This window comes from Peromyscus maniculatus, chromosome 16, assembly GCF_049852395.1.
Source record: "Peromyscus maniculatus bairdii isolate BWxNUB_F1_BW_parent chromosome 16, HU_Pman_BW_mat_3.1, whole genome shotgun sequence".
Taxonomy (NCBI): domain Eukaryota; kingdom Metazoa; phylum Chordata; class Mammalia; order Rodentia; family Cricetidae; genus Peromyscus; species Peromyscus maniculatus.
Window position 1 is genome coordinate 59,647,774 of NC_134867.1, and position 23,817 is coordinate 59,671,590.

The 23,817-nt window shown below is 51.0% G+C and overlaps 1 protein-coding gene across 1 annotated transcript in view; it reads left to right on the forward strand.

Annotated features, from left to right (window-relative positions):
* Nucleotides 1–21,534, forward strand: part of Igf2r (insulin like growth factor 2 receptor) — a 91,391-nt gene extending 69,857 nt beyond the window's left edge. Inside the window, exons 30-48 of the mRNA XM_076552879.1 lie at nucleotides 2,905–3,041; nucleotides 3,913–4,106; nucleotides 5,153–5,279; nucleotides 5,837–5,956; nucleotides 6,199–6,455; nucleotides 6,826–7,044; nucleotides 8,101–8,250; nucleotides 9,024–9,185; nucleotides 10,470–10,677; nucleotides 10,937–11,083; nucleotides 11,833–12,067; nucleotides 12,578–12,714; nucleotides 13,690–13,804; nucleotides 14,894–15,040; nucleotides 15,555–15,742; nucleotides 16,439–16,625; nucleotides 17,284–17,427; nucleotides 18,304–18,373; nucleotides 19,832–21,534. Coding sequence (XP_076408994.1) covers nucleotides 2,905–3,041; nucleotides 3,913–4,106; nucleotides 5,153–5,279; nucleotides 5,837–5,956; nucleotides 6,199–6,455; nucleotides 6,826–7,044; nucleotides 8,101–8,250; nucleotides 9,024–9,185; nucleotides 10,470–10,677; nucleotides 10,937–11,083; nucleotides 11,833–12,067; nucleotides 12,578–12,714; nucleotides 13,690–13,804; nucleotides 14,894–15,040; nucleotides 15,555–15,742; nucleotides 16,439–16,625; nucleotides 17,284–17,427; nucleotides 18,304–18,373; nucleotides 19,832–20,248 — 3,361 coding nt within the window. The 3' untranslated portion in view covers nucleotides 20,249–21,534. The remainder of the gene's footprint in view (nucleotides 1–2,904; nucleotides 3,042–3,912; nucleotides 4,107–5,152; nucleotides 5,280–5,836; nucleotides 5,957–6,198; nucleotides 6,456–6,825; nucleotides 7,045–8,100; nucleotides 8,251–9,023; nucleotides 9,186–10,469; nucleotides 10,678–10,936; nucleotides 11,084–11,832; nucleotides 12,068–12,577; nucleotides 12,715–13,689; nucleotides 13,805–14,893; nucleotides 15,041–15,554; nucleotides 15,743–16,438; nucleotides 16,626–17,283; nucleotides 17,428–18,303; nucleotides 18,374–19,831) is intronic.
* The last annotated feature ends 2,283 nt before the right edge of the window (nucleotides 21,535–23,817 follow it).

Genomic DNA, 23,817 nt, shown 5'->3' on the forward strand with positions numbered 1-23,817 from the left:
GGGTGAGGGAGCTCTATCCTGCTGGCTCTTGGTGCCCCTCCTGGTCTCTGTCAATTGGTTTCTTGTGACTCCAGCATGCTGCCAAGATTAGGGAGAGGTTTCCCCTCACAACTGGATTTCTGTAGGCTCACTTAGGAACACATTGGGTCCTTCCCATTCTGCATAATCCCCACATGCTGGGGACAGGCTGATTCTCTCTATTTACCTCACGTGCCCTGGCTATCAATCTGTTTTATGTAGCTAGAGTGATTTGCTTTAGAGTATGTAAATGCACACATTCATTAATTTTGTGTATGACTCAAAATCATTGTTTTGGCAATGCTACCTTTTCTGGTTCAGATGGCAAAATGTTTTCATGGGAACCGAATCGGAACACTCTGTATTCTGACAGATGTGAACTGTTCTTTTGTGCAGACACCAGGATGCTTGTACTGACATTGTTCTCTTACTGACATTTGAAGTTGACTTTAGTTTTCCAGGAGTAAAATTTTGATTTTTTTTTTCTGAGCATATAAAGCTCTTCCTAAAGGTATTTCTGCAGAAATGAAACCAGAAGAAATTCCATTATTAATTAAAATTATATTCCACTGTTAGCAGTTCATATACAGAGTAGTCAATTCGTCCAGCACAGAAACGGCTAAGGTGAGATCTGTGCCCGCAGCCTTACTCTGTTCTTCAGGAGCCTTTTCTGTGAACTGTTTATAACTCTGAACGGCATGTGTGCCCTGTTGTCAGCCTCCAAGGCTGTGGACACTCGAAAGGTGAAAATGCACACTCACCCATTGATCTGTCTGTGGTGGGCAGGGGCTGGTTCCCAAACCCCCGTGGGTTCTGGGGACGTGTAAGTTTCAGATGAGTATTGTGGTCTGTATTTGACTTGAGCACGTCCCCTGTATACATGCAGCCATTTCTAGATGACTTAGGATACTCTATACGGTGTAGTGCTGGCTAAATAATTGTTACACTCTAAAGAGTGATGTGGTGTGGTGCACATAAGTAATCTCGGCAGGAGAATCCTATGTTGAAGGCTAGCCTGGGCTGTGTAGAGCCTCTCAGAAAAACATTCCTCCTCCTAACAGTTGCACTTGCACCGTGGAGGGGTCGGTGACAAGAGAAACAGTCTGTTAAGCACAGGGTTGCCTTCTGGATGTCTTGACTTCACAGCGAGTCGAGCTCATGGATCTCCAGGGCTGACCGTAACCCACTGACCTGACCCTGCCGCCTCTGCTGTTACTTCTCAAGTTCCGTATTGTTTGGCCGTTAGACTGTGCACTGAGGTCTGCTTCCGGCTGTTTTCCTTGGCCGTCCCTTCACTTCCTGGCTGGCTCTTGCTCTCTTCCACTGTCTGTAGCTCTGCATAGCCACTCAGTGTCCCTACTGCTTCGGTACTTGCCACCCAGCACTTTTCAAGCCCTGGATAGAACAGGAGAGAGTCCCTTGACATTGTCAGCCAGACTGGTGGCCGGGGCTGCCTTGCAGTGCGGTCATCTCCTAGGAGCTGCTGGCTGAAGTTCCTCCCGGGACGCAAGAACCAACACGATGGTGCTCCTTTGGTGGTGACATCAGCTCCTGCTGTTTGCCTTCTCACCCTCGCTCAGCTCAACCACAATGCTTACTTTTTCCCATCTTCAGACACGACGGGCGGTCAGTGCCACGGGGCCTCTGCTCTGGCTTCATCTCTGCTGTGATGTGTGTTTTCAGGGTGCTGCTTGCTCTGAGTGCTTCAGGTTCATTCAGGGATCACCCTCCCAGAGCTAGTGTTCTCTGGGTACAACGCACTTACCAGGCAAGCCTGCGGACCTGAGTTAGAATCCTCAGTGCCTTTCTACATGTCAAGTGGGTATGGCACATGAGGCAGAGGCATGATCCCCAGAGCAAGCTGGCTAACTATATATCCAAATCGGTGAGCTCTGGGTTCAGCAAGAGACCCTGCTTCAAGAAAATATGGAGAACAGTCAAGCAAGATATCCACTGTCAACCTATGGTCTCCATACACACACAAACATTTATATGAACACAAACATAGGTGAACAGGTATACTTCCCCTACCCCCAAGGAAAGGGCTTTGCCTGGCTGCCCTGTCTAAACTTTCAGCCAACTCCAAACTTACATCCCTTCTCCTTGCTCTTCTTCCCTCCCCACCCCCATTCAGCTCGTTTAGTCATTTACTATTTAAAATATAGATCTTATCTGCAGCCTTGTTCTCCAATAACCTGGGTCACGCTGTAAGAGTGGCCCCTTTACGTCTGTTTTGTTTTGCTCACCTCTGCTGGCTTAGCCTTTACTTTTGGATGACCAGGCCCTTTTCATTCTCCTTTGAATATAGAGATCCCCTGATCTAGTGCTCACCTGTCCTCACCTGGACCTAGACCTGGTGTCTTGTGGCCCCTGTGCCCTATCTTGCTTACATTGGTATTGCATGTGACACACAGCCAGTTTTCCATAGCTTCCTGTGTCTAGGTGTGTAGTGCTGGACCATCATCCAGGCAGAAGGTCCATACAAACTCATCCTCATCTCCAGCCATTGGTAGCCTCAGGTCTAGCTCCCAGCTGACTTGGTGGGGCGGTTCCCGGGAACGGCTGGGATTGCAGATGCTCTGAGCACCAATTGGTGGTTTCTGCTGACCAGTGTGTCCACTTCCCACTGGCCTGTGTGTGGACGCATTCTCCAGACTTGGCTTTTCAGATAGTTTTTTTTGTTGAAGGGAACCTTGACTCGTCAGAGCTCAAGGCTGCGTTCTGCTCACTCTGTATAAATACGGAGAGAAAGTTCTGTCCTTCACTCAGTAAAGTCTGACTCACAGGACATCAGGGATAGACTGATGCTGGAGCCTTTCTGAGTAAAGTGCCAAACATGTCCTTGGAGCTAACTGGACCCTAACCATGGTGTTCTGTTCCCTGCAGGGATGGGGCTGGCAACTCCATTGACCTCTCCTCACTGTCGAGATACAGTGACAACTGGGAGGCTGTGACCAGGACAGGGGCCACTGAACACTACCTCATCAATGTATGCAAGTCTCTGTCTCCGCAGCCTGGCAGTGGTGAGCAATAAGAGAACCCTTGTGAGGTGGTGGTCCAGGATGAACCTTCTGGGACAGAAGACAGAGCAGGAGAGGCCTCAGTGGGAGGAGTTTGTTTGGCCTAGAAGCAGCAGGGAGAGGAGCTGAGGGCCTTGGTGACTGATCTCCGTGTGGCCCAGGCTCGGCTGATGCCAAGGACTTTGCAGGGAACATAGTAACCTCTCTGATCATGAGGACATGGCTGTGGGTAGAAAGAAAGCAGGGTTGGAGATGGGAGGGGACTAGAGATCCTTAGGCGGCCACTGTTTATCTACAGGGTACTTGTATCATCTAGGGTGAGCTCCCCCAGGTCTGGGACGAGAGTGGAGACCAGAGGGCACTGTGTGACCAACAGTTTCCCAGGGAGTTCCTTGGAATGCTGAAGGTGAAGGCCACCGATATGGGGGAGTGAGGTACAGCCTCACCCGCAGCACAAACGCTGTTACCCCAGGTGCTGCTGCGTGAACTTCACCCTCAGCATGCTAGAGGCCATGGCCCACTTTCCTTGCTGTGTTGTTCTGGTGCAGGGCTCGCCCTTCCTCAGGGCATAGGGCCCGGGTGCTTGGAGAATAGGAAGTCAGTAGAGTTCTTCGTAAGATCTTGACTAAGGAGTGAGAATGTGGGCCCTGGTGTTGAGGACTCCTAGCATTATCATACACGGTGCTTAGAGATGATGGGGAGGGGACTTGGTTTTACATACAGCACACCTCACATTGGCCCCAGCCCATTTATGGTTAATGCTGCATTTAAATGAGCAAAAAATGAATGTCAAGTCTGTGTGACTGGTGGAGGACACAGCTTCGCTTTCCACTGCACTCACCCCCCGAGACACTGATTGTGTCTTTGGTTGCAGAGCCGTGCCCTCCAGAGGCGGCTGTGTGTTTGCTGCTGGATGGCTCCAAGCCTGTGAACCTTGGCAAGGTGAAGGACGGTCCTCAGTGGACAGCTGGTGTGACTGTCCTGAAGTATGTGGACGGCGACTTGTGTCCAGACAAGATTCGGAGAAGGTCCACCATTATCCGCTTCACCTGCAGTGACAGCCAAGTGGTGAGTTAGTGGCTTCCAGAAGAACGTGGGGTCATGGGCCAGTGACACTACCAGGCTTCCTTTGGGCGCAAGCTGAAGAGCTCAGGGTGGCATGGTTATGGTGTCTGCTGTGTGAGAAGGCCTGTGATTTGGGAATGTGTGGCTCCCCATTGACTCCGTAGGCAATCAACTAGATACTTCCAGGCACAGGGTTAGTTGATTCTTTTGAGTCTTGTCTGGTTCCTTAAAGATCAGAAGGGCAGCTGACACTTGGCTACCTGTCCTCTGTTTGTCAACAAGATGTAGAAAGGAGACCAGAAGTGCCTGTGTCACGTGGTAGGCATGCCTCGCTGGGCTGGTCTTCTTCTGAGTTGCCTCCTTCCCTGGTTGCCTGGCGTTGGTATCCAGCAGATATGGATGCCATGGGGAGCTTATCTCTGACAGGGAGGCGCTCCCTGTGCTCCTGTGTGTGATGGGGCACATCTGTGTCGGGGAAGTAGGATCTGTGTGTGCAGGCAAAGGGAGGGAGGGGTGGAGGGGGGCGGGGCTTTAGGCCTCCTGCCCGGTTCCTTCTCATCTCTGAGGGAGCAGTGGGGCCTCTGTGTGTCAGTGCTGAGAGATGTACAGGAAAGAGGGGTACAGTCGAGTGAGTGGTCTCAGTTCCATAATGGTGGGAAATGCCTGAGGCCAGGAGTGGACTGTAGCCAGTGCCTCAGAAGCATTAGCGTTAGTGGCCCACTCTGTTGGTGGATCCTTTTATTCTGACTGGAACAGGCATTAGTTCTCTAGCTAAACATTAGGTCAGTGTTTGCTCAGAGTCCCTTTGCCTGGGTTCCCTGGGGCTATCCTTAGGAAATGTCGGCTCTCTCAGCTGGCTTCTGCCCCTGGTATTTTGCTGACTTGTTGAGGCCCCTGGTTACTTTACCTTTACTTTTCCTGACTTGTGCTTACCCATAGAGACACCCCAAGACTTACTGTGCTTGACATTGCCAAGCAACCTTCCTGGGGCATGGGCAGGCACCCCTGCTGCACCAGCTACTCTAATGGGGTCTCTCTGCTTACCCTAGAGCTCCAGGCCTCTGTTCATCAGCGCAGTGCAGGACTGTGAGTACACCTTCTCCTGGCCCACACCCGCTGCCTGTCCTGTGAAGAGCAACGTACATGATGACTGCCAGGTCACCAACCCCAGCACAGGTGAGGGGCGGGCATCACCAGCCCTGCCCAGGGAGGGACCTAGGAGATGCATTTGATGATATGCAGGCATCTTTGGCCTTTTCCCAGAGCCTTGTGCTCATTCTAGAAGAAAGCTACCTCGTGCCCCTTGCTCCTCCGGAAGCCAGTCTCCATCTTGTTCTGTGCTGTGCTCCTGGCTGACCTTGCTGGTACTGCTGGCTCCACTGGTGCCAGGGTCTGCAGAGCTGGGCACCTTTCAGCCAATGGGGCAGCTACTAGAAGGCTTCTGCCCTTCCTTCTGCTGAGTGACAAGAGGAACATGGGTGGCAGGCTGTTGATGGTCAGAGAGATACATCAGGCCCTCGGGAACCCGAGTGGTTGCTCTGGTTCCTCTCATGGCCCTCTCATGGCTCTGGAGACTGGTAGTCAGGTGACCGGTGCTGCTGGTTGGAATGTTTTGGGGTACTCTTGGTGTGCGGGAGTGGTATTGAAGAGTGAGGGTGACCCTCGCTGATGGGGTTTGAGCTCGCAGGCAGCACCCTCCTGGGTCTCAGCTCCCCTCTCCCTCTGCTCCGCAGGCCATCTGTTTGACCTGACTTCCTTAAGCGGCAGGACCGGAGTCACGGCCGCCTACAGTGAGAGGGGCCTGGTCTACATGAGCATCTGTGACGAGAATGAGAACTGTGGCTCTGGTGTGGGTGAGTGCCCTCGCTTCCTTTGCCCGCCCGATTGCTGTCCCGAGGGCTAGCCTCAGCCCTCTCACCACTCCCGAGACCCACACCACCACCCCCTGCACTGGTTAGGAGATACAGGGCTGCATGCCAAGTGACGCCAGCCTGGGATGCCAGTGCTGAGCTCTAACTGGATCTGCAGGAAGCCTTCCTAGGAAATGAGCCCCGGCCCCTCACCGGTGCCTTCCCCGTCCCTCTCTGTGGTGCAGGGGCCTGCTTTGGACAGACCAGGATCAGCGTGGGCAAGGCCAGCAAGAGGCTGACCTACGTGGATCAGGTCTTGCAGCTGGTGTATGAGGAAGGGTCCCGGTGTCCCTCCAAGTCAGGCCTGAGGTACAAGAGTGTCATCAGCTTCGTGTGCCGGCCTGAGGCCGGCCCTACCAACAGGCCCATGCTCATCTCTTTGGACAAGCAGACATGCACACTCTTCTTCTCCTGGCACACGCCCCTGGCCTGTGAGCAAATGGTGAGTGGGGGCGGAGCGTGCCTGTGTCACGCAGCTGTGCCGAGTCCTCAGTTCCCTGCTCCCTCACAGTCCAAGGCTGGGCAGCCTCAGCTAATCTTACTTCCTTTTTTCTTCTCTTGGGGGTGGAAGTCTCATACTATATCCTGTGCTGGCCTTCAACTCACTGTGTAGCCCAGGCTAGCCCTGAACTTGTGGCAATCCTCCTGTCTCAGCCCCTTGAGTGCTGGGACTGTAGACATGTTCCATCATACCTGGCTTTAGCTTTTTAAGTTCTTCATGGACCCCGGAGAAAAATTATTTGCAGACTTAAATGTAATCTTTTCTTTTTTCTTTTTCTTTTCTTTTCTTTCTTTCTTTTTTTTTTTAACAGACGGAATGTACTGTGCGGAATGGAAGCTCAATGATTGACCTGTCCCCTCTCATCCATCGCACTGGTGGCTATGAAGCATATGATGAAAGTGAGGACGGCACCTCGGATACCAGTCCTGATTTCTACATCAACATCTGCCAGCCACTGAATCCCATGCATGGCGTGCCCTGCCCTGCGGGTTCCGCAGTGTGCAAAGTTCCTGTGGACGGGCCCCCTATAGTAAGTGTCTGAGGTGAAGCGTTGGGGATCTTTGCACATTTCTAGTTGTAGCCTGTGTGCTGGGTGTTGCAGACGTGTGCGTGGTTTGCCAAGCACTCTCAGTGGTGTCAGCGCTAACGTCACTTGAGGTGTGAGCTCTGTGTGGGACATCAGATGGCCTTTGAAAGTGATGTGAAGTGTAGTATTGTGCAGAGGAGGACCAAGGCAGGAACCACGTTTTACTAGGAAATTCTTCAGTAGCACCCCGACAGGTCATTCTGATTGTGAATCATTTCCTGAGGTCCAGTCTGATGAGTTTTTCTGCTTGGCCCTTCTTTGTAAGATTAACATTTTGCCTCAAGTTCTTTCATTGGTGAAGGTATTGTATTGTGTGGTCTCAACGTGCCCCATAGTGGTGATTTAAGACCTTCGTAGCTGAGAATAAAACCCTGAGAAAAAGCACGTTCTTACCATATACATGCTCATATGCACACACTCACACACAACACTTATCACACACACACCCCCACACACACACCCACACACACACACTAATAATACACATACATATAGGCATGTTTCCAGTCCATCTGTCTTTCATTCATTTACTTACTTAAAAGTACTTACTGAAGAGCCACTGTGTGTCAGCCACTGTCCTGAGCAATGACATATGGTAAACAAGAGTTGTCCCCTATGTGGTATACTCAGTAGGCACCATTGAGCTGAGTAAGGAGCAATCTCAGGGCAGTGTGGTTATCAGGACACCAGCAGGGACATCATCAAGGCTCCTACCTTTCTCCCTCTGGGGTTGGGGACTGTGGCATTCTTGCTATGAATGAGGGGAGAAATCCCTAGTGCTTAGAATCCGGAAGCTGAACATGAGTGGAGACAGCCTTGGTGCCCATCCAAGCTTCTCTGGTGTCTGCACGCTGGTGACCTGCTTACTTGACAGCCACAGAGAGAGAGAGAGTAGAAAGTGCTGCTTTAAAGGCAGATGATGTACTGCAGTGCCATGTGAGTTCCTAATCTGCCCCCTTGGGATGGTTGTAAAGCACTGTTTGCTTCCTTCTGTTCCAGGACATTGGCCGAGTCACAGGTCCTCCGATATTCAATCCTGTGGCCAATGAAGTGTACTTGAACTTTGAGAGCACTACTCCTTGCTTAGCGGACAAGTATATGAACTACACCTCGCTCATTGCCTTTCACTGCAAGAGAGGGGTCAGCATGGTGAGTGTGCCTGCCACCTGTTACCTTTACCCACAGCACCGCTGTGGGGCCTGCCTCAGTGATAGATCGAAACCACTTACAACCTTACTTGGGGCGTGAGTAAGTATGAGTTAACACAAATGCTTTCTGTTACTCAAAACATGGCAGCTTTGCGGATAGAAGCCACATTTAGTTAGCACTAATTCTGAATGCAGTACAAGGTTGAAATACCTTTTTTTAAAACTATAAGGTGATTGGTTTTCTGACTAGGAGGTTAGACTTAAGGGTACCTACCTTCACTCATTATATAGCCTTATTATTTGTCAGGACCAGATGAGCAAATGCAACTGTTCTCAGCTCTGAACTACTGACGTCTGGGAGGCACTGAGGGGCCTCATGCCATTCCCAGTACCCTAGGTGGTTTTGAGGGATTGTCCTTCCCAGCGTCTGCTATCTGTAGTAGAAGCTCCTTCCTCACAGGACTCAGAAAAGATCTCATCAGCAAGTGTCCATGGAGTTCCCAAACAACTGGCTGCTCTCTGCTGCTGAGTGAGGGAGACAGAGATGCTCCGATTCAAAGTTCGTTAGCCTGTGTAGTACATGGCTGCACTGTATCTCCCCCTCATAAGGATCCCGGTGTCCAGATGTGGCAGAATGCAGACCTGCTTTGGTTTGGTGTGCTTGCTTGTGCAGTGTGTGGCAGGGCTGTGTGTGCTCACTGCTCCCAGGCAAGAGTCTGGTGGATCTTGTACTCACACTCTGGTTTTTAAGACTCATGCTCTTCTTGGCCACAGGGAACTCCGAAGCTGATAAGGACCAATGACTGTGACTTTGTGTTTGAATGGGAGACTCCGATCGTCTGTCCTGACGAAGTCAAGGCCCAGGGCTGTGCCGTGACGGATGAGCAGCTGCTCTACAGCTTCAACCTGACCAGCCTCTCCACGAGCACATTCAAGGCAAGGCTGCCTTCCGTAGCCAAGGGCTCTGGCTAGTGAGGCGGGCAGTGACATTCTGTGGGACAGGTGGATGACAGGCATGGGGGCTTGGGGACATGCATTGGACCACATACCCCTAGGCCAGGACAGGGTTAGTAGGATGACAGAAATCCACAGAGAATTGCCAGCCTGAGCTCAAGGTAAAGAGACTGCAGTTTGCCGTTCACAGAGAGAGTGAGTGACTTGGTGTTGTGCGAAGCTCCTCAGCCGTGTGTCTGGGAGGGTGGGGTGCAGTTACTGGCAAGCCAGGTCAGTGTATGGACGGGGCTACAGCACCGTAGGACCTGCTTGTGCCTGACAGCTGGCGAGTTCTGAACTTTCCTCAGGAGCTGGTACCTGGGGCACAGGGATGGTTGTCTGCATGGGCACAGGGCCCTCGCACATGGCCACCGTGAGGGAGGAAGGCAAGGCCCATGTTTACACGTGGAATCATTTGTGTAGACGATTTCTGAACAGTCTTATTAAATAAGAATCACAGAGCCAAACACAGGGGTGAAAGCCATAGAGATCAGAGAAATAGTGAGAGCCACCAGCTGACCTTTCCACAGAGAGAGCTTCTTCCTGTCTAACCTGCGCCTTTATTGCCTTGCTGTTCTGTTCTCTCATTGGCTCTCAGCCCAGCCACCTCACTTCCTTGTCACTGTCTGTCTGTACAGACCTCCAGGTCTCTATGGTTGGTACTGGGATTAAAGGCCTGTGTCACCACGCTTGGTTGTTCCTTAGTGTGTCCTTGAACACACAGAGACCCTGCCTGCCACATGATCAGATTAAGGGCGTGTGCTACCACTGCCTGACTTCTGTTTATGGCGGGCTATGTTCTCTGATATCCAGGCAGACTTTATTTATTAACATACAAATAAAATATCCCCACACGTCTGCTCAGCTACTTGACTCATATCTTACCCTGCCCTATTTCCCAGCTGAAGAAATACTAGTTTCAAGACTAGGGGGAGCCTGAAAGTCAGAGCAGCAGGATCCAGCCAGAGAGGACAGCAGGGCAGCACCCATTGGCTGCCTGGGCCCAGGGGAGAGACCATGTCGGGGATGGAGACTAGCCTGGGGTGAGGGAATTGTGACCTCTTCTAGTGGCCAGAGGAACTGCCTAGAGTGCCAGCAGGCATTCCTGGTTGCCCCTGGAGGTGGCCTTGGGCCCAGGAAGACGGCAGGGGAGCCAGGTACAGGACCGTGAACTGAAGTAACGTTTCTTTCTTTACTTGGAGCCACACATGCTGTCTGTCTGTGCAGGTTACTCGGGACTCTCGCACATACAGCATAGGGGTGTGCACCACCGCAGCGGGCTTAGACCAGGGAGGCTGCAAGGATGGCGGGGTCTGCCTGCTCTCTGGGAACAAAGGGACATCTTTTGGACGCCTAGCATCGATGCAGCTGGATTACAGGCACCAGGACGAAGCAGTCATCCTGAGTTATATGAATGGTGATCCTTGCCCTGCAGGTAAATCTCACATTAGGGTACATTTCAAAGACTTGAGGGGTGAAGCTTCAAATCTGTGAGCACTACATCCTGCCATAGTCCCCTCCCTGGTAGGAATGCCCGTTCCTGGAGCATGCGTGTTGTCTGCCGCTTGCTTGTTTGGTGCATCCTGGCTGTCAGGCTGGGAGACAGCTTCTTAGACTCCTTGTTGGGTGACTGTGGGCAATGGCGTCTAGTAAGGTGTTGATACATCTAAATGATCTTGCTTCTTTCCTTCCAGAAACGGAAGACGGTGACCCCTGCGTCTTCCCCTTCACGTACGAAGGGAAGAGATATGATGACTGTGCTTTGGAGGGACGGGCAAAGCTGTGGTGCAGCAAAACTGCAGACTATGAACGTGACCACGAATGGGGCTTCTGCAGACAGTGTAAGTGGGGAGCTAAGTTTGTGGGTCGGGGGCGGCAGCTGTTCTTGGGATGGCCAAGTTAATTAAGGGCCTGATTCTATTGTGCAAGCTTTGTTCTTGTTAGTTACAGAAAGCATTTTAGTTGCTCCATGGAATGACAAGGCAAATGTGTATGCAAACCACAGTGGAGGTGTACTGAGAATGGGCATGCTGAGTGGCCAGCTTGGCCCACTGAGTAGCTGGAGTGACTGTGCTCCCATCCCGGCATTCAGCTCTGGTTCAGATTCACTCCTCAGCTAGACTATTTCTCTGTTGGGTCTGCAGTGTGGCTAGTGAGTGTCAAGTCACTGAACACACCATTTGTGGGGTGGTGGTGTTCATGGAGAGCCAAACTTAGCACCTTGGCTGCTTTACAATTTAGGGATGGAAGAAGAGTTACACCAGAGCCTGAACATCTGTGTCATTCCCTAAGTGATCAAGGGCAGTGGTTTGACTGATGGGAGATGACTAGCTCCGAGGCTTGTGTTACAGAGAATACTGTGGCCCATGGGTGGCACTGGAGTTTTAAATTCTTGTCATCGCCGTCAGTATGTGATCAAACGTCGAATGCTTTCCCAGGAAGAATCTTAAGGTGTTGTGGGGTGTGAGGGAACTGAGACTCTGGACAGATCTGCAGGAGTGAGACAAACCGTGGCCGGGAGATAGGAGAGAGGCGGGAGAGGTCCGGGTATGAGCCCCTCCCTAGTCTGACCATTACCACTGCTCTCCAGCCGACAGCCACCGGATGTCTGCCATCATATTTACCTGTGACGAAAATGAGGATATTGGGAAGCCAGAAGTCTTCAGTGAAGTTCGTGGGTGTGAAGTGACATTTGAGTGGAAGACAAAACTCGCCTGCCCTCCGAAGAAGATGGAGTGCAAGTTCATTCAGAAGCATAAAACCTATGACTTGCGGTTGCTCTCATCCCTTACAGGGTCCTGGGACTTAGTCCATGAAGGAACCTCGTGAGTACACCACTGCTCATGGTCCCCCCAGTTTGCAGATAGGACTATCACAAGCCTGAGACGTGGTCTAGAGTGTCACTGAGTGCTCTGACATAGTGTGGGGAGTTCTGGTGAACTCACTGACAGTGGGGAAGGACTTCCTGATGCGCAGTTTGAGGGCAGTTTGAGGTTTCTAAGATTTTTGCCAGGTCTTTAGGTCTGCCTTTGCCCTTTGAGCTAATTACCCGACTGCTCCATGTGGGAGTTGCTCTGCCAGGCACCCTGAGCCCTGCAGGGCCTGCTGCAGATCAGGACTGTGAATTGGAGGACCTGGGTGAGTGTCTCCACAGCCTTCTCTCCTCTCTGCACTGGGCCAGGGCTACATGGGGACATGTCTCTGCATGCCAGCCTGCCCAGGCAGCTACCTTCTGTGACTGCTCTCGGCTCCTTCTCCTCTGCCAAGGCAGCATGGAGCATCTCAGGGTAGGGGTTTCACTTCCCTTTCTTCCCACCCCTTTGTGTCGTCCGTAGGTACTTCATCAATCTCTGTCAGAGTGTATACAAAGGGCCCCTGGACTGCTCTGAAAGGGCCAGCGTTTGCAAGAAGAGCCCATCCGGTGAAGTCCAGGTTCTTGGGCTTGTTCACACACAGAAGCTGGATGTCATAGGTAAGGCTCTGGGGTCCTCGGCCTTGGTTCATTTCCTGCATCAAGATTGACAAGGCGAGGCTGTCCCTGGTGTAATGGGGAAAGTATGTGAGCTTTGGTGGAGATTTCAGACTGTTCTCTACGACAATTGAAGCATTTATACCCACTTTGGAACATGAAAGCACACGCCATTCTGTATGCTCTGAGGCATGGCCTGCCTGTCTGTTTAAAGCACCTCTGGTGATCATGTTCTGGTTTCTAAATCCATGTCTGCATACATCTAAGAAATCCACAGTTGCACAGGACATGGTACAGGTTAGCGTGTTTTTCCTCAAGCACTTGGAGAGTACTCATGACTCTTTAGTAGTTTGAATACAAGCTAACCTTCCATTGGTCACTGTGAATGCAAGCTCACCTTCAATTGGTCACTGAAAGGAAGATGTATCTGCTTGTTAAAGGGCACTCATACACCCTTAGCTAAGAATGACTAGACTATGTGAGGTGTTTGGACATTTTGCCCTGCCTGTCAGGTTAGAGTGGGGTTCTGAGTTGTGCTGACCGAGCTACAAGGTGTCATGGATATTGAAATGGAGAGAGAATTCGGAGGGAATCACCATGAGCTAATCACAAACCCAGGTTCTAACAATTGGCAGGGTCCCCAGACAGGTGGCCTGAGTCTCAGAAGTGGCCTGAGAGGTGCCTCTCTCTGGGAATTAAATCCCCAATATATGAACCCTGGTGGGCACACTTACATCTTAGGAATCGTCCTGTGGGGTTGGATTAGCCCTGCAGGTGTAGCTGTGCAGGTTTAGCATTGCTGAGGAACCAGGAAGCTCATGGTCTTGCTGTCGCCGTGGCCCTGGTGGTGTGGGCCCGTGCTGTCTGCGCGTGGCGGACACCTTTAGACGGCCAGCACCTGTCTTCACAGTAAATTTAAACTCCTGATGCTCTCGTGATACCCTAGAAATAACCCCAGTTCATTGTTTTATATTTCAGACGACAAAGTCATTGTCACTTACTCAAAAGGCTCTCCTTGCGATGGGAATAAGACCGCCTCCTCTGTAATCGAGTTGACCTGTGCAAAGACTGTGGGCAAGCCCACATTCGAGAGGTGAGACAGTGCCCAGGGCAAGCACGCCGTGGCTCCTTGATGCCTTCCCCCGTTTCCACAGTGGAGTTGGTAAACACGCACACGGATGGCAGGGTGTTTGGGGGCGGAGGCCGGAGCTGCAGGTGGTCTTGTCTGTGCGGGTGTTTCTCCCCGCAGGAGGCACCCCACCCGCACCCGAATGCCAAGATATACCATAACCAGGCCGCCTCAGCTTCGTAGCCTGGTTTGCCTTAAGAAACATGCTCCCGAACCGGCTTTGGAGCTGCCTGGGCTAGCCTGGCAGTATAGGGCTGGCTGTTGCCCTTGGATGCCATGGTAGAATTAAGGGCCACCACCAGCAGCCCGTCTAGAACCCACAAGCAGGTTCTGGGGTGTTCTTGAAGGATTACAAAGTGTGTTCCAGGCAGTGTTGGGTGTCTAGGGGGAGTGTGGCCAGCAGGGGGAGCATGTGAGCTGCTGCTTTGGAAGCTGTACTTGGAAAAGGCAACCATAAAACTATGAAAGGACTTTTTAACTTCTGAGACTTGTAAAAGTGAGATTTTAAAGTCTAGGTCCAGAATCTCCAGCTTTATTTGTTAAGACTTTTTTATGGAGCTTGTTTTTGTTTTTTTGTTTTTTTTTTTTTTGTATACAGAGGCTTGAACCCAGGGCCTCATGCAAGTGTTCTGCTCTCATATAGCATTTCCAGCTCCCTTTTGTTATTTTTGAGACAAGATGTCACTAAGGTGCCCAGGCTGGCCTTGGATATTTGTTCTGTAGTTATGACAGACACTTAGCACCTTCTGCCTCTGCCTCCTGAGTGGCTGGAATCACAGGCTTATGTTCCCAGGGTCAGCAGGCACCAAATCCATGCTACTTTCCCATACTCCTGATGGAAAATGTTATCTTTATTACTGTGCTGGAGCATGGTGACCAAGATAACTGTCCTGGCCCAGAGCTGTCACTCACTGTGTGCTGTGGGGACCTATAGCTGAGGCTGCAAGGACCCTTCAGAACCCAGCCTGGGCTCCTTCAGGCTCCTCCAGCTGTGTGTCTCGCAGCCTTTCTGTGTGTAGCCCGGCGGTGACCGAGTCTGCTCCTCCCTTCCAGGGTGGATACCGACAGTTGTACCTACTACTTCCACTGGGACTCACGGGCTGCCTGTGCCGTGAGGCCTCAGGAGGTGAGCATGGTGAACGGAACTCTCACCAACCCTGTGACCGGCAAGAGCTTCAGCCTCGGGGATATTTACTTCAAGTAAGTGCAAGATTGCCTCTTTGGCATTTACATGTAGTCAAAGTGAACAAAAATGTGAGACTTTCCCTAGCAGGAATGCTACAAGGTAAGTCATGTGTGTGTTTCCGTTCCTGTTACTGGAGTAACCAAGTACTGCTTAGAACAAAGCAAAGTATTGCTGTTTCTCATGGTTTAACACCACAGATGGCGAGTCTTTATAACGAGCAGCTCCCTCTGCCTTCACCGCTGGGAAGCCCAGGGATCTCAGGAAGTGTAGGGAAGAAGGAGTCTTCTGGGCTGAGCCGCGGGCGGGGTGAAAGTGAAGGCCCGTCTCTTGGCAGCCGGCTTGGAGTCCTTTGGCCATGTGGGGGCAGAGTGCATACGGGTGCTGTCTACAGTGTGTAAGAAGGTGTAGTCTCTCCAGGAGGTGACACTGTGGGGGCCAGAAGATGACGGAAGCCTTCCTGGCTGGAGTATGCAGGAGAAAAGAACTGTCAGGAAGGTTTGTAAGTCACTGTGCTCTCCTCTGCCTCAGGCTGTTCAGAGCCTCTGGGGACATGCGAGCCAACGGAGACAACTACCTGTATGAAATCCAGCTCTCCTCCATCTCCAGCTCTACTAACCCTGCATGCGCTGGTGCCAGCATCTGCCAGGTGAAGGCCAACGACCAGCACTTCAGCAGGAAAGTGGGCACCTCTGACATGACCAAGTACTACATCCAAGGTGACTTGCTGCTTCCTGGTAATGGTTCATGTGCAGCTCTTCAGAGGGAGAGCTTTGCATGCTCATCCACAAACCCACTGCGTGGGCATCTCAGACAGATTCCAGAACCAAAGCCCCTTGTGAGATGGTGCTGCCCTGCTGGGCAGAGACAGGGAGACAGGGAGACGTAGTATGACTGTGACCTGGCATTATGCATGCTGCTTCCTTATTTAGAAACTTCTCAGTAGTTAGAGAAGAAGAAGTTTCATGGGAGAGCTGGCTCAGTGGGTAAGGGTGCCTGCTGCTGCCAAGCTTGAGGACCTGAGTTTGATTTCTGGGACTCAAAGGGTGGAAGGAGAGAACCAACTCCCATAAGTTGTCCTCTGACCTCCAGGCATTCTCCATGATAGGTGTATGGATGGACGGACACACACACACACACACACACACACACACACACACACACACACACACACACACACAAATTGCTGGTCTCTGGTGGTTAATCTCACTTTCCAAGTAGAACGAGACCTCCTGGTCAGCCCACCGTAAATCTTATCACTAGCCAAGGACAAGGGCCAGACCTCATGTTAGATGAGGTCAAAATCTTTACTCTACTTGCTTGGGATGCCAGGTCGTTTTTAAAACTGTGCACATGGGACATTGGAAGTATCCACTTGGTGGGTGGTAATGGAGCTGTGGTTGTCTCCTTTCCAGATGGTGATCTGGATGTGGTGTTTACCTCACCCTCCAAGTGCGGGAAAGATAAGACCAAGTCTGTCTCATCCACCATCTTCTTCCACTGTGACCCTCTGGTGGAGGAAGGGATCCCCGAGTTCAGCCACGAGACTGCTGACTGCCAGTACCTGTTCTCCTGGTACACTGCGGCTGTCTGTCCTCTCAGGTGAGTGTGGCAGCCCGTGGCCCTTTCCCACCTCTGTTGAAGACCAGAGAGCTCTGAAGTGTCGAGTCCTTGTGCTAAGTCCTCCTGAGCAGAAGGGAAAGCCAGCCTGTGTCCATGTACAGCTGCTGCTTCCCTTGTGTGTTGAGCATCCTGGACATCCTGCTTCCTCCTCCTCCTCTGGGACTGGCACCATTGAGTGGGCGTGGCGGAATTACTCCATTCCATAGTAGTGTTCTTGGGCCAGCCGGGCTAGAGCCAGTAGGCGCTACAGTGTTCATACCTAACCAGTCTGTCTTAGATATTCCCTCTACCCAGAAGCCCTAGGACTAGATCCTAAGATGGCCCGGTATGGGAGAAGCCTTGCCTTTGCTTGGCCTGCAGGGTTCTGCAGCGACAGGCAGACCCACAGGAGATGATGTCCATGGCTGGTCTTCAACTCCTAGTATTTCCTGATGTCTGAAGCAGTGCTTTCTGTCAGTAGGCCTGGCCCAGCCTTAAATGCATTCTCAGAGCACTCTAGATGCTGTTTTCTAAGCCTAGTGGATCGCGGGTCCTGGGCTGGGTTCAGTAGGGGCTGGTTCCCTGGGCCCTGGGTTCCTTGAAGTGTTGCTATACTTAGCTCCTGACATGGCTTCCTTTCTTTGTGATGTCTTTCTAGTTTTGCCTTGGATGGGGAGAATCCTGAGCCAGAGTACAAGGGACTCTCAGAGCGGAGTCAGGCGGTCGGGGCAGTCCTCAGCCTTCTCCTGGTGGCGCTGATCGGCTGTTTGCTTGCTGTGCTGCTTTATAAGAAGGAGAGAAGGTAAAGGGGGTAGGAGGGGCTGGACTGGGCTAGCAGCTCATAACTCTTGGATATGGGCTTGGGTTTTGAGCCTGGCAGCAGCAAACATCTAGGTTCAAAATTCTAAGCAGTGGGTACCACTGCCTTTAAAGGTCTTCATTTCCATGACATGGCATGAGATTACCTAGAACTTTGGCACTGTTCGTTGGTGCCGATGTGGTTCAAGTTCACACTGGGTATGCACATCACAGACTGGTGCTGGTGAGTCTTAAGACACATGGACCTTGTGTGAAGTCCAAAGACTGATAAGAAATTACAAAAATATGCTCATCAAAGATTCTTACTGATCAGCTGACCCTCCTTCCCCACATCACGCCAAGTGAACATTAAGCACCCGCTGAGTGTTAGGTGCACTCTCCTGTTGGCCTTGCTTTGCTAGGTGAAGGGCTTGTCATATATATGACTGTATTTTTTTTTTCAGTCAGAATTTTTATGTCACCCATTAGAGAGGTCCTGGGCAGGTGGATGAGTGTACAGAGTGGAGCCAGCCATGCTCAGAAATGAACTCAGAGGGAGGGATGGGGCTCAGGGAGAGCCTTCCTCGCATCTGTGGGGGCCACCGTCAGAGTAGTCTGGGCACACAGAAGGTGTGTTCCTGCTGCTGCTGACATTGGGAGTCTCAGGTGGAGCAAGACTGGCATTTCTGTGCTGATGCTGAGCCCAGTGGTTCCAGCTGTGCTGTCACAGTTGGTTGTTAGTCATTCCAAATGCCCTGCCCTGGTGTGTATGTGGGACACAGCCCTTAGGAGCTGCACAGACTGGACTTGGGGCCAGCCAGCTGGGTCCCTTGTCTCTGCTTATTCTTCTGTCTATTTACTGTGGTTTCCATTTTGACAGGGAAATTGTGATAAACAAGCTGACCAGTTGCTGCCGAAGAAGCTCGGGCGTGTCCTACAAGTACTCAAAGGTATTGTCCACTGGGTGGGGCAGCTGTTCCCTGCAGCACTGCCCAGTGCTGCCTGAGCCTCCCTGCATGCTGGGAGAGTGGCTTAACACCGTGGCATTGGGAGGGAAACCTCACTCGAACACCAGTGTTGTGGCCTTCCTGCCTTTGAGTTTCTCTCAGTATGGTTGTGGCTCATTTCCTTCACATCGTTTGCTAGTCTGTTTCCAAATTTTTGGGAACTCTTAGAAGAAGCCCCGATGATGAAGTCTCTGTGCACCGAGCATCTGGGTAATTTTTCTGAGACAGACTTTCAAAAGAGGCCAAAGGACACAGATGTGTTTATAGCCCTCAGACATATGTAGGCAGAGTTTTCCTGTCTCACCAGCCACTCCCAGAACATTTTATTTATTTTATTTTGGTTTTTCAAGACAGGGTTTCTCTGTGTAGTTTTGGTGCCTGTCCTAGATCTCACTCTGTAGATCAGGCTGGCCTCGAACTCACAGAGATCCACCTGATCCCGAGTGCTGGGATTAAAGGTGTGTACCGCTGCTGCCATTGCCACCCGGCAGAGACTTATTATTATAAATGACTGGCCCCTAGCTTAGACTTGTTGCTCACTAGCTCTTACAACTTAAGTCAACTCACATTTCTTACCTGCCCTCTGCCATGTGTACCTTCTTTTAGCACGGCACATCCATCTAGCTTCTCTGTGTCTCCTCCCAACTCCTCAGACTCCACCCTTCTTCCCTGTATTCTCTCTGCCCCCACAATCCTGCCTAGCTGCAGTGACCTATATTCACACAGTGTAAAGGAATATTCCACAGACGTACTGCCAAATCACTTTTTAAAATAAACTGAGGCCGGGAAGACGGCTCTGTTGGCACAGTGCTCTGTTGCAAACACGATGACCACAGTCCAGCTCTCTAGAACCCGGGTTTTTTGTTTTTTAAAAACCGAACCCTGGGCATGGTGATCCACACTAGAATGCCAGCACAGGGGCAATTCAAAAGTGGTGGCGCTCTGGGCCTTGCTGGCCAGCCAGCCCAGTCTACTTGGTGATGAGCCTTAGGCCAATGTGAGATGTTGTCACAAAACAAAAAAGCCAAGGTGGATAGCTTCTGAGGAATGACACCCAAGATTTTCCTATGTGTGCACACATATGTGCATACATGTGCACCTGTGCACATTTGAACATACACAGAAATAAAATTTAAAAATTCGACTTTCTGATACAAACCCTTCCTGTGGCTTCTCTTGCACATCGGATGCCCTCTCCCTGTTATACAGGCGAGCCCCCTCTGCCAGCACTGCTTCCCAGTCACGGGCCATGTCAAGTGCTCTTGCCAGTGGCTCTTTGCAAGCTTTCATCTCACACCAGCACAGAGAGGCCCTGGGGTGGGCGGCTGTGCAGGAGAGCTGGTCAGCAGCAGACGGGTGTCTTGCCTGGGTCTCACGGTCTCTGCTCTTGTTCCCTGACAGGTCTGCAAGGAAGAGGAGGCCGATGAGAACGAAACGGAATGGCTGATGGAAGAGATCCAGCAGCCAAACCCAAGACTAGTGAAAGATGGCCAAGAGAACGGGCACATCACCACCAAGACCATGAAAGCAGAAGCTATCACTTCCCTGCGCGGGGATGACCAGGACAGTGAAGATGAGGTCCTGACCATCCCAGAGGTGAAGATTCACTCAGGTAGAGCAGCCGAGGGAGAGAGCCCACAGCCCCTGAGAAACCCCCAGCTCAAGGTCCTTAAGGAAAGGGAAGACGGAAGGATGGGCCTGGTCCAAGGAGAGATGATCAGAAGAGTGAAGCCTCGCCCCGGACAGCACAAGTCACCAACCTCGGCCAAGCTCGTGTCCTTCCATGATGACAGCGATGAGGATCTCTTGCACATCTAACTCCGCGGTGTCTACAGGAGAATGCAGAGCCACGGGACAGCCAAACACCTCCAACCAAATAAGACTTCAACTTGATGATGCTTCTATCATTTTGCCTTTAACAAAAACTGCTTCAAAGGGAAGAGTTTTTGTAATGGGGGAGAGGATGAGGGAGGTGGGCACCACTCCTTTACAACCGTTTACAGTCAATGGAACAAGTGTTGCTTGAATTGGCCAAAGGGCGGCACTTTGTGCCAGGGTTTTGCCCCAGGTCCTCACTTTACAAGCATAGCTGCAGTGTGCTTCCAACAGGTGCCAAGGCCACATGCATCTCATAACAGAGGGCTGTGTTTAAAAAACCCTTGCTGCTTTAGACTCTGGGGTGTTCAACCATTTCTATTTAGCATTGTAATTCTCTCCTCCTATTTATTGACTTTGACAATTACTACTCAGGTTTGCAAAGAAAAAACACAAAAAAAATACAAAAAACAAAAACAACAAAAAAAAAAAAAAAAAAGAGAAAAGCCAGTTTTTTCTGCCAGCAGGGATGTAAGGTGATGCTGGCAGTGTGCTGGGGCGGTTGTGTGTGGCTCCTGAACTGGTCCTTGATACACACACTAGCGTAGTGTTCCTCTCCGCCTTCCAGTTTGTAAGGGCACACATGTTCACAGGTCCCCGAGTGCCTAGGTTTGGGAAGGCCCGCCTGCTCCGTGCCTCGAATTGTAGCCGCAGCTCTTTGCAAGCATCCTCCTGGGTGTGGCTTTTGCCAGCTGGTGAGTCCCAGCAGCTCACCCAGAGAAGGACCCGGTCCAAGTGACGGGAGTTGAGGCACGGAGACCAGCTGCACCTAGGTTGGGTGGTCGGCCTCATCTCTTCAGGGTCTCACGACACCACCTTTACTGTGCTTTTTCGTTTTTTAAGGGGACAGAGTGTTTATCACCCACTTGACCTATAAGAAGCCTTAATTAGTACAGGGTGACTTACAGACATCATGTGAACCCCAGTGGGCCAGTGTTATGTGTGGACCTGTGCCCGGGCAGAGTCCCAGGATGGAAGGGCGGCCCGGTGTGGGCTTTTCTTGACGTATTCAGTGACTTCTCACGTTGTAGACTGTACATAGGTGGTATCTATATACTGAAAAGCAAACCGCCCTGCAGATTGCTTGGTTTGTGCCGATTTGGCTGGCTTTTTTTTTTTGATTTAAACATGAGTGTATTTTTAAAATTTGATTTTTCTTTTCATTTTTTTTCAATCAACTTTACTGTATTATGAAGTATTCAATTTCAATAAAAAAAAATAATAAATTACTAGGTAGGTGTAAGTGATTTCCCCCTCACCCCCCAGAGTGAAAACTCGCTGAGCTGGTGACCACTCTGATTGCCTGTTTCTTCTTTTGGTCTAAATTGCAAAAGGCATTTGCATTTGGGTTTTGCCTGAGTGTCCTGCCAAGTGGCTACCCACCTTTCCCTGGAGCTGGCCCACTTGTATGTTAAGTCTGTGTCCTTCAGCTTTACCTGGATCTGAGGGCTCTGCTCTCTAATGTAAACCTCTGCACCTCCATCTACCAAAGCGAAACTGCCACTCATTTCCCGTGCCCAGTGAAGCCTTTATGTGCGGTCCAGTCCAGCCCTGAGTAAATTCATCAGTCTTTGTCCTAACTGAGAGTTGACTTGGAAGCAGAAAGCTGACCTTAGTTGTTCCTTCATAGTCATTGTTTTGCTGTCTGAAGTTTCTGTTGACCAGGTGAAGATACTAGACATTATTCATGTGTTTTGAGTAGTACATTTGTGATGGGAAGAAACCTTGTGTGTCCCACTCGACTGTCTAGGATGTGAATCGTCTGTGTCCAGTGTGTGTGTTCTCTGTACACTACTCACACACCTCGTAGTCACCGGCCATGCCATTTATCAGACCAACCCTTCAGTGCTGTGGCACACATATACAAACTGCCCCCCACACCCTTTTTGAGACAGCAGCCCATCTAGTGGAGGCTAGAACTTGCTCTGTAGCCACAGATGACCTTGAACCTCTGATTCTTTAGGATCCTACCTCCACCGGAGTGCTGGGATTATAGATGTGTGCTACCATGCTCGTGTCTTGTGGTATTAGGGATCAACCCAGGGCTTTGTGGTATGAGGCAAGATCTGCCACTGAGCTATATCTCTAGCCCATTCCTCGTGCGTTCCATCTGGGCGGTGTTCTAGCTATTCTCCCCTCCGCTCCATACACGGGCATTTGCAGAGGCCCGTTGGTAAGCTCGGTAGCAGAGAAGGATACTGGCTTTCCTGGCTCCTGCCTTGTGGGCTTAACTCTGGCCCTCAGGAGGGAAAAGGGGTGCTAAGAGGTATGGATGCTTTTGCCCCGCCTCCTCCCTCCAGCCTTGGAGGATATAGATTAATGATCCTTGCCCACTGCTGGTACAGGATCTTTTTAACAAAACCCGAATGACAGCAAATAGGAGGCATTCAAATCTTTTCAGAGAAAGGATTTTATTGGCCAGAATACTGCCTGTTGAGAGATGGAAGTCTGGGATCAAGTCGGGTTTATTAACAGGTGAAATCAATACAATACACTCACAGTCGGGAACAAAGCTGTGAAGATGACACTGACTTCTGACGCTCCTCGAGTCCCTAAAGGGCAATGGGAAAGGTCCGGGGAAGGTCACGAAGCTGTGTTTTATTTTTGCTTTTAGCATGGTTTTCTGTGCTTCTTTTTTTGAGTGTTGGACGCTGATGGGATGAGTGGGGATTTAAGGAATATGCAGGCAAACCCCTGCTGAGGAAATCATGGAGGAGCGGAAATGAGTTATTAGGGACATTGTAAACCCTGGTTTCAGCCACTAAACAGCATTATACAGCCAGACCCTTGGGAAGGGCTGTGGTCACCTTGTTAGAACACCTGCAGATGAAGTTCAAAAACCCAGAGCCCATTGGTCCCTTCTGCGCCATCTTGGGAATCGTGGCCCTCAGACTAGGTTGGGAACATGACTTTCTAGAAGCCCCATTTCAGCCCCTGAGGAGCCCTAGGTCTTAGGCTGCCCACATCCTGTTGGGTACCCGTCTGGCCAGGGCTCCTCTGCTGACCTCTCACCCTGGACCTGAGCTTCCTGTGGGTGCTGGCCATAGTTACGCCAGATCAGGACCATGTAGTCACATGGCTCGAGGGAGCAGGCGAGGTGTTCATCAGAGGCACCGTGCTCACACTGGTTTGTGTAGAACGGAGCTGCCTTTGCATTGACCTTGACCTGGGAGGGTCAAGCAGCTGCTGGGGTGGCCTCAGTCGTAGTTTCAGAAGCTGCCTGGTACAGATGGGGAAGATGATGGTGGAGCCAGTGATGCACACACTACACAGAAGGGAGGAAGGCCCTCGCCTTGGGCAGCTGACGACTTTTTTTTTTTAACGGCACACATGCAATCTGATCACACGAGATAAAGAGGGCCTTCTCTCGGTCCTTTGAGATGAAGTTGTGTCCCTGTCACCTGAACCTATCATTCCTAGAGTGAGTGTGAGCGTGTTACACTGTGCAAGCACTAAGGCTGGAGTTGTGTGTGTGTGTGTGTGTGTGTGTGTGTGGTGGTGGGGTGTTTGAG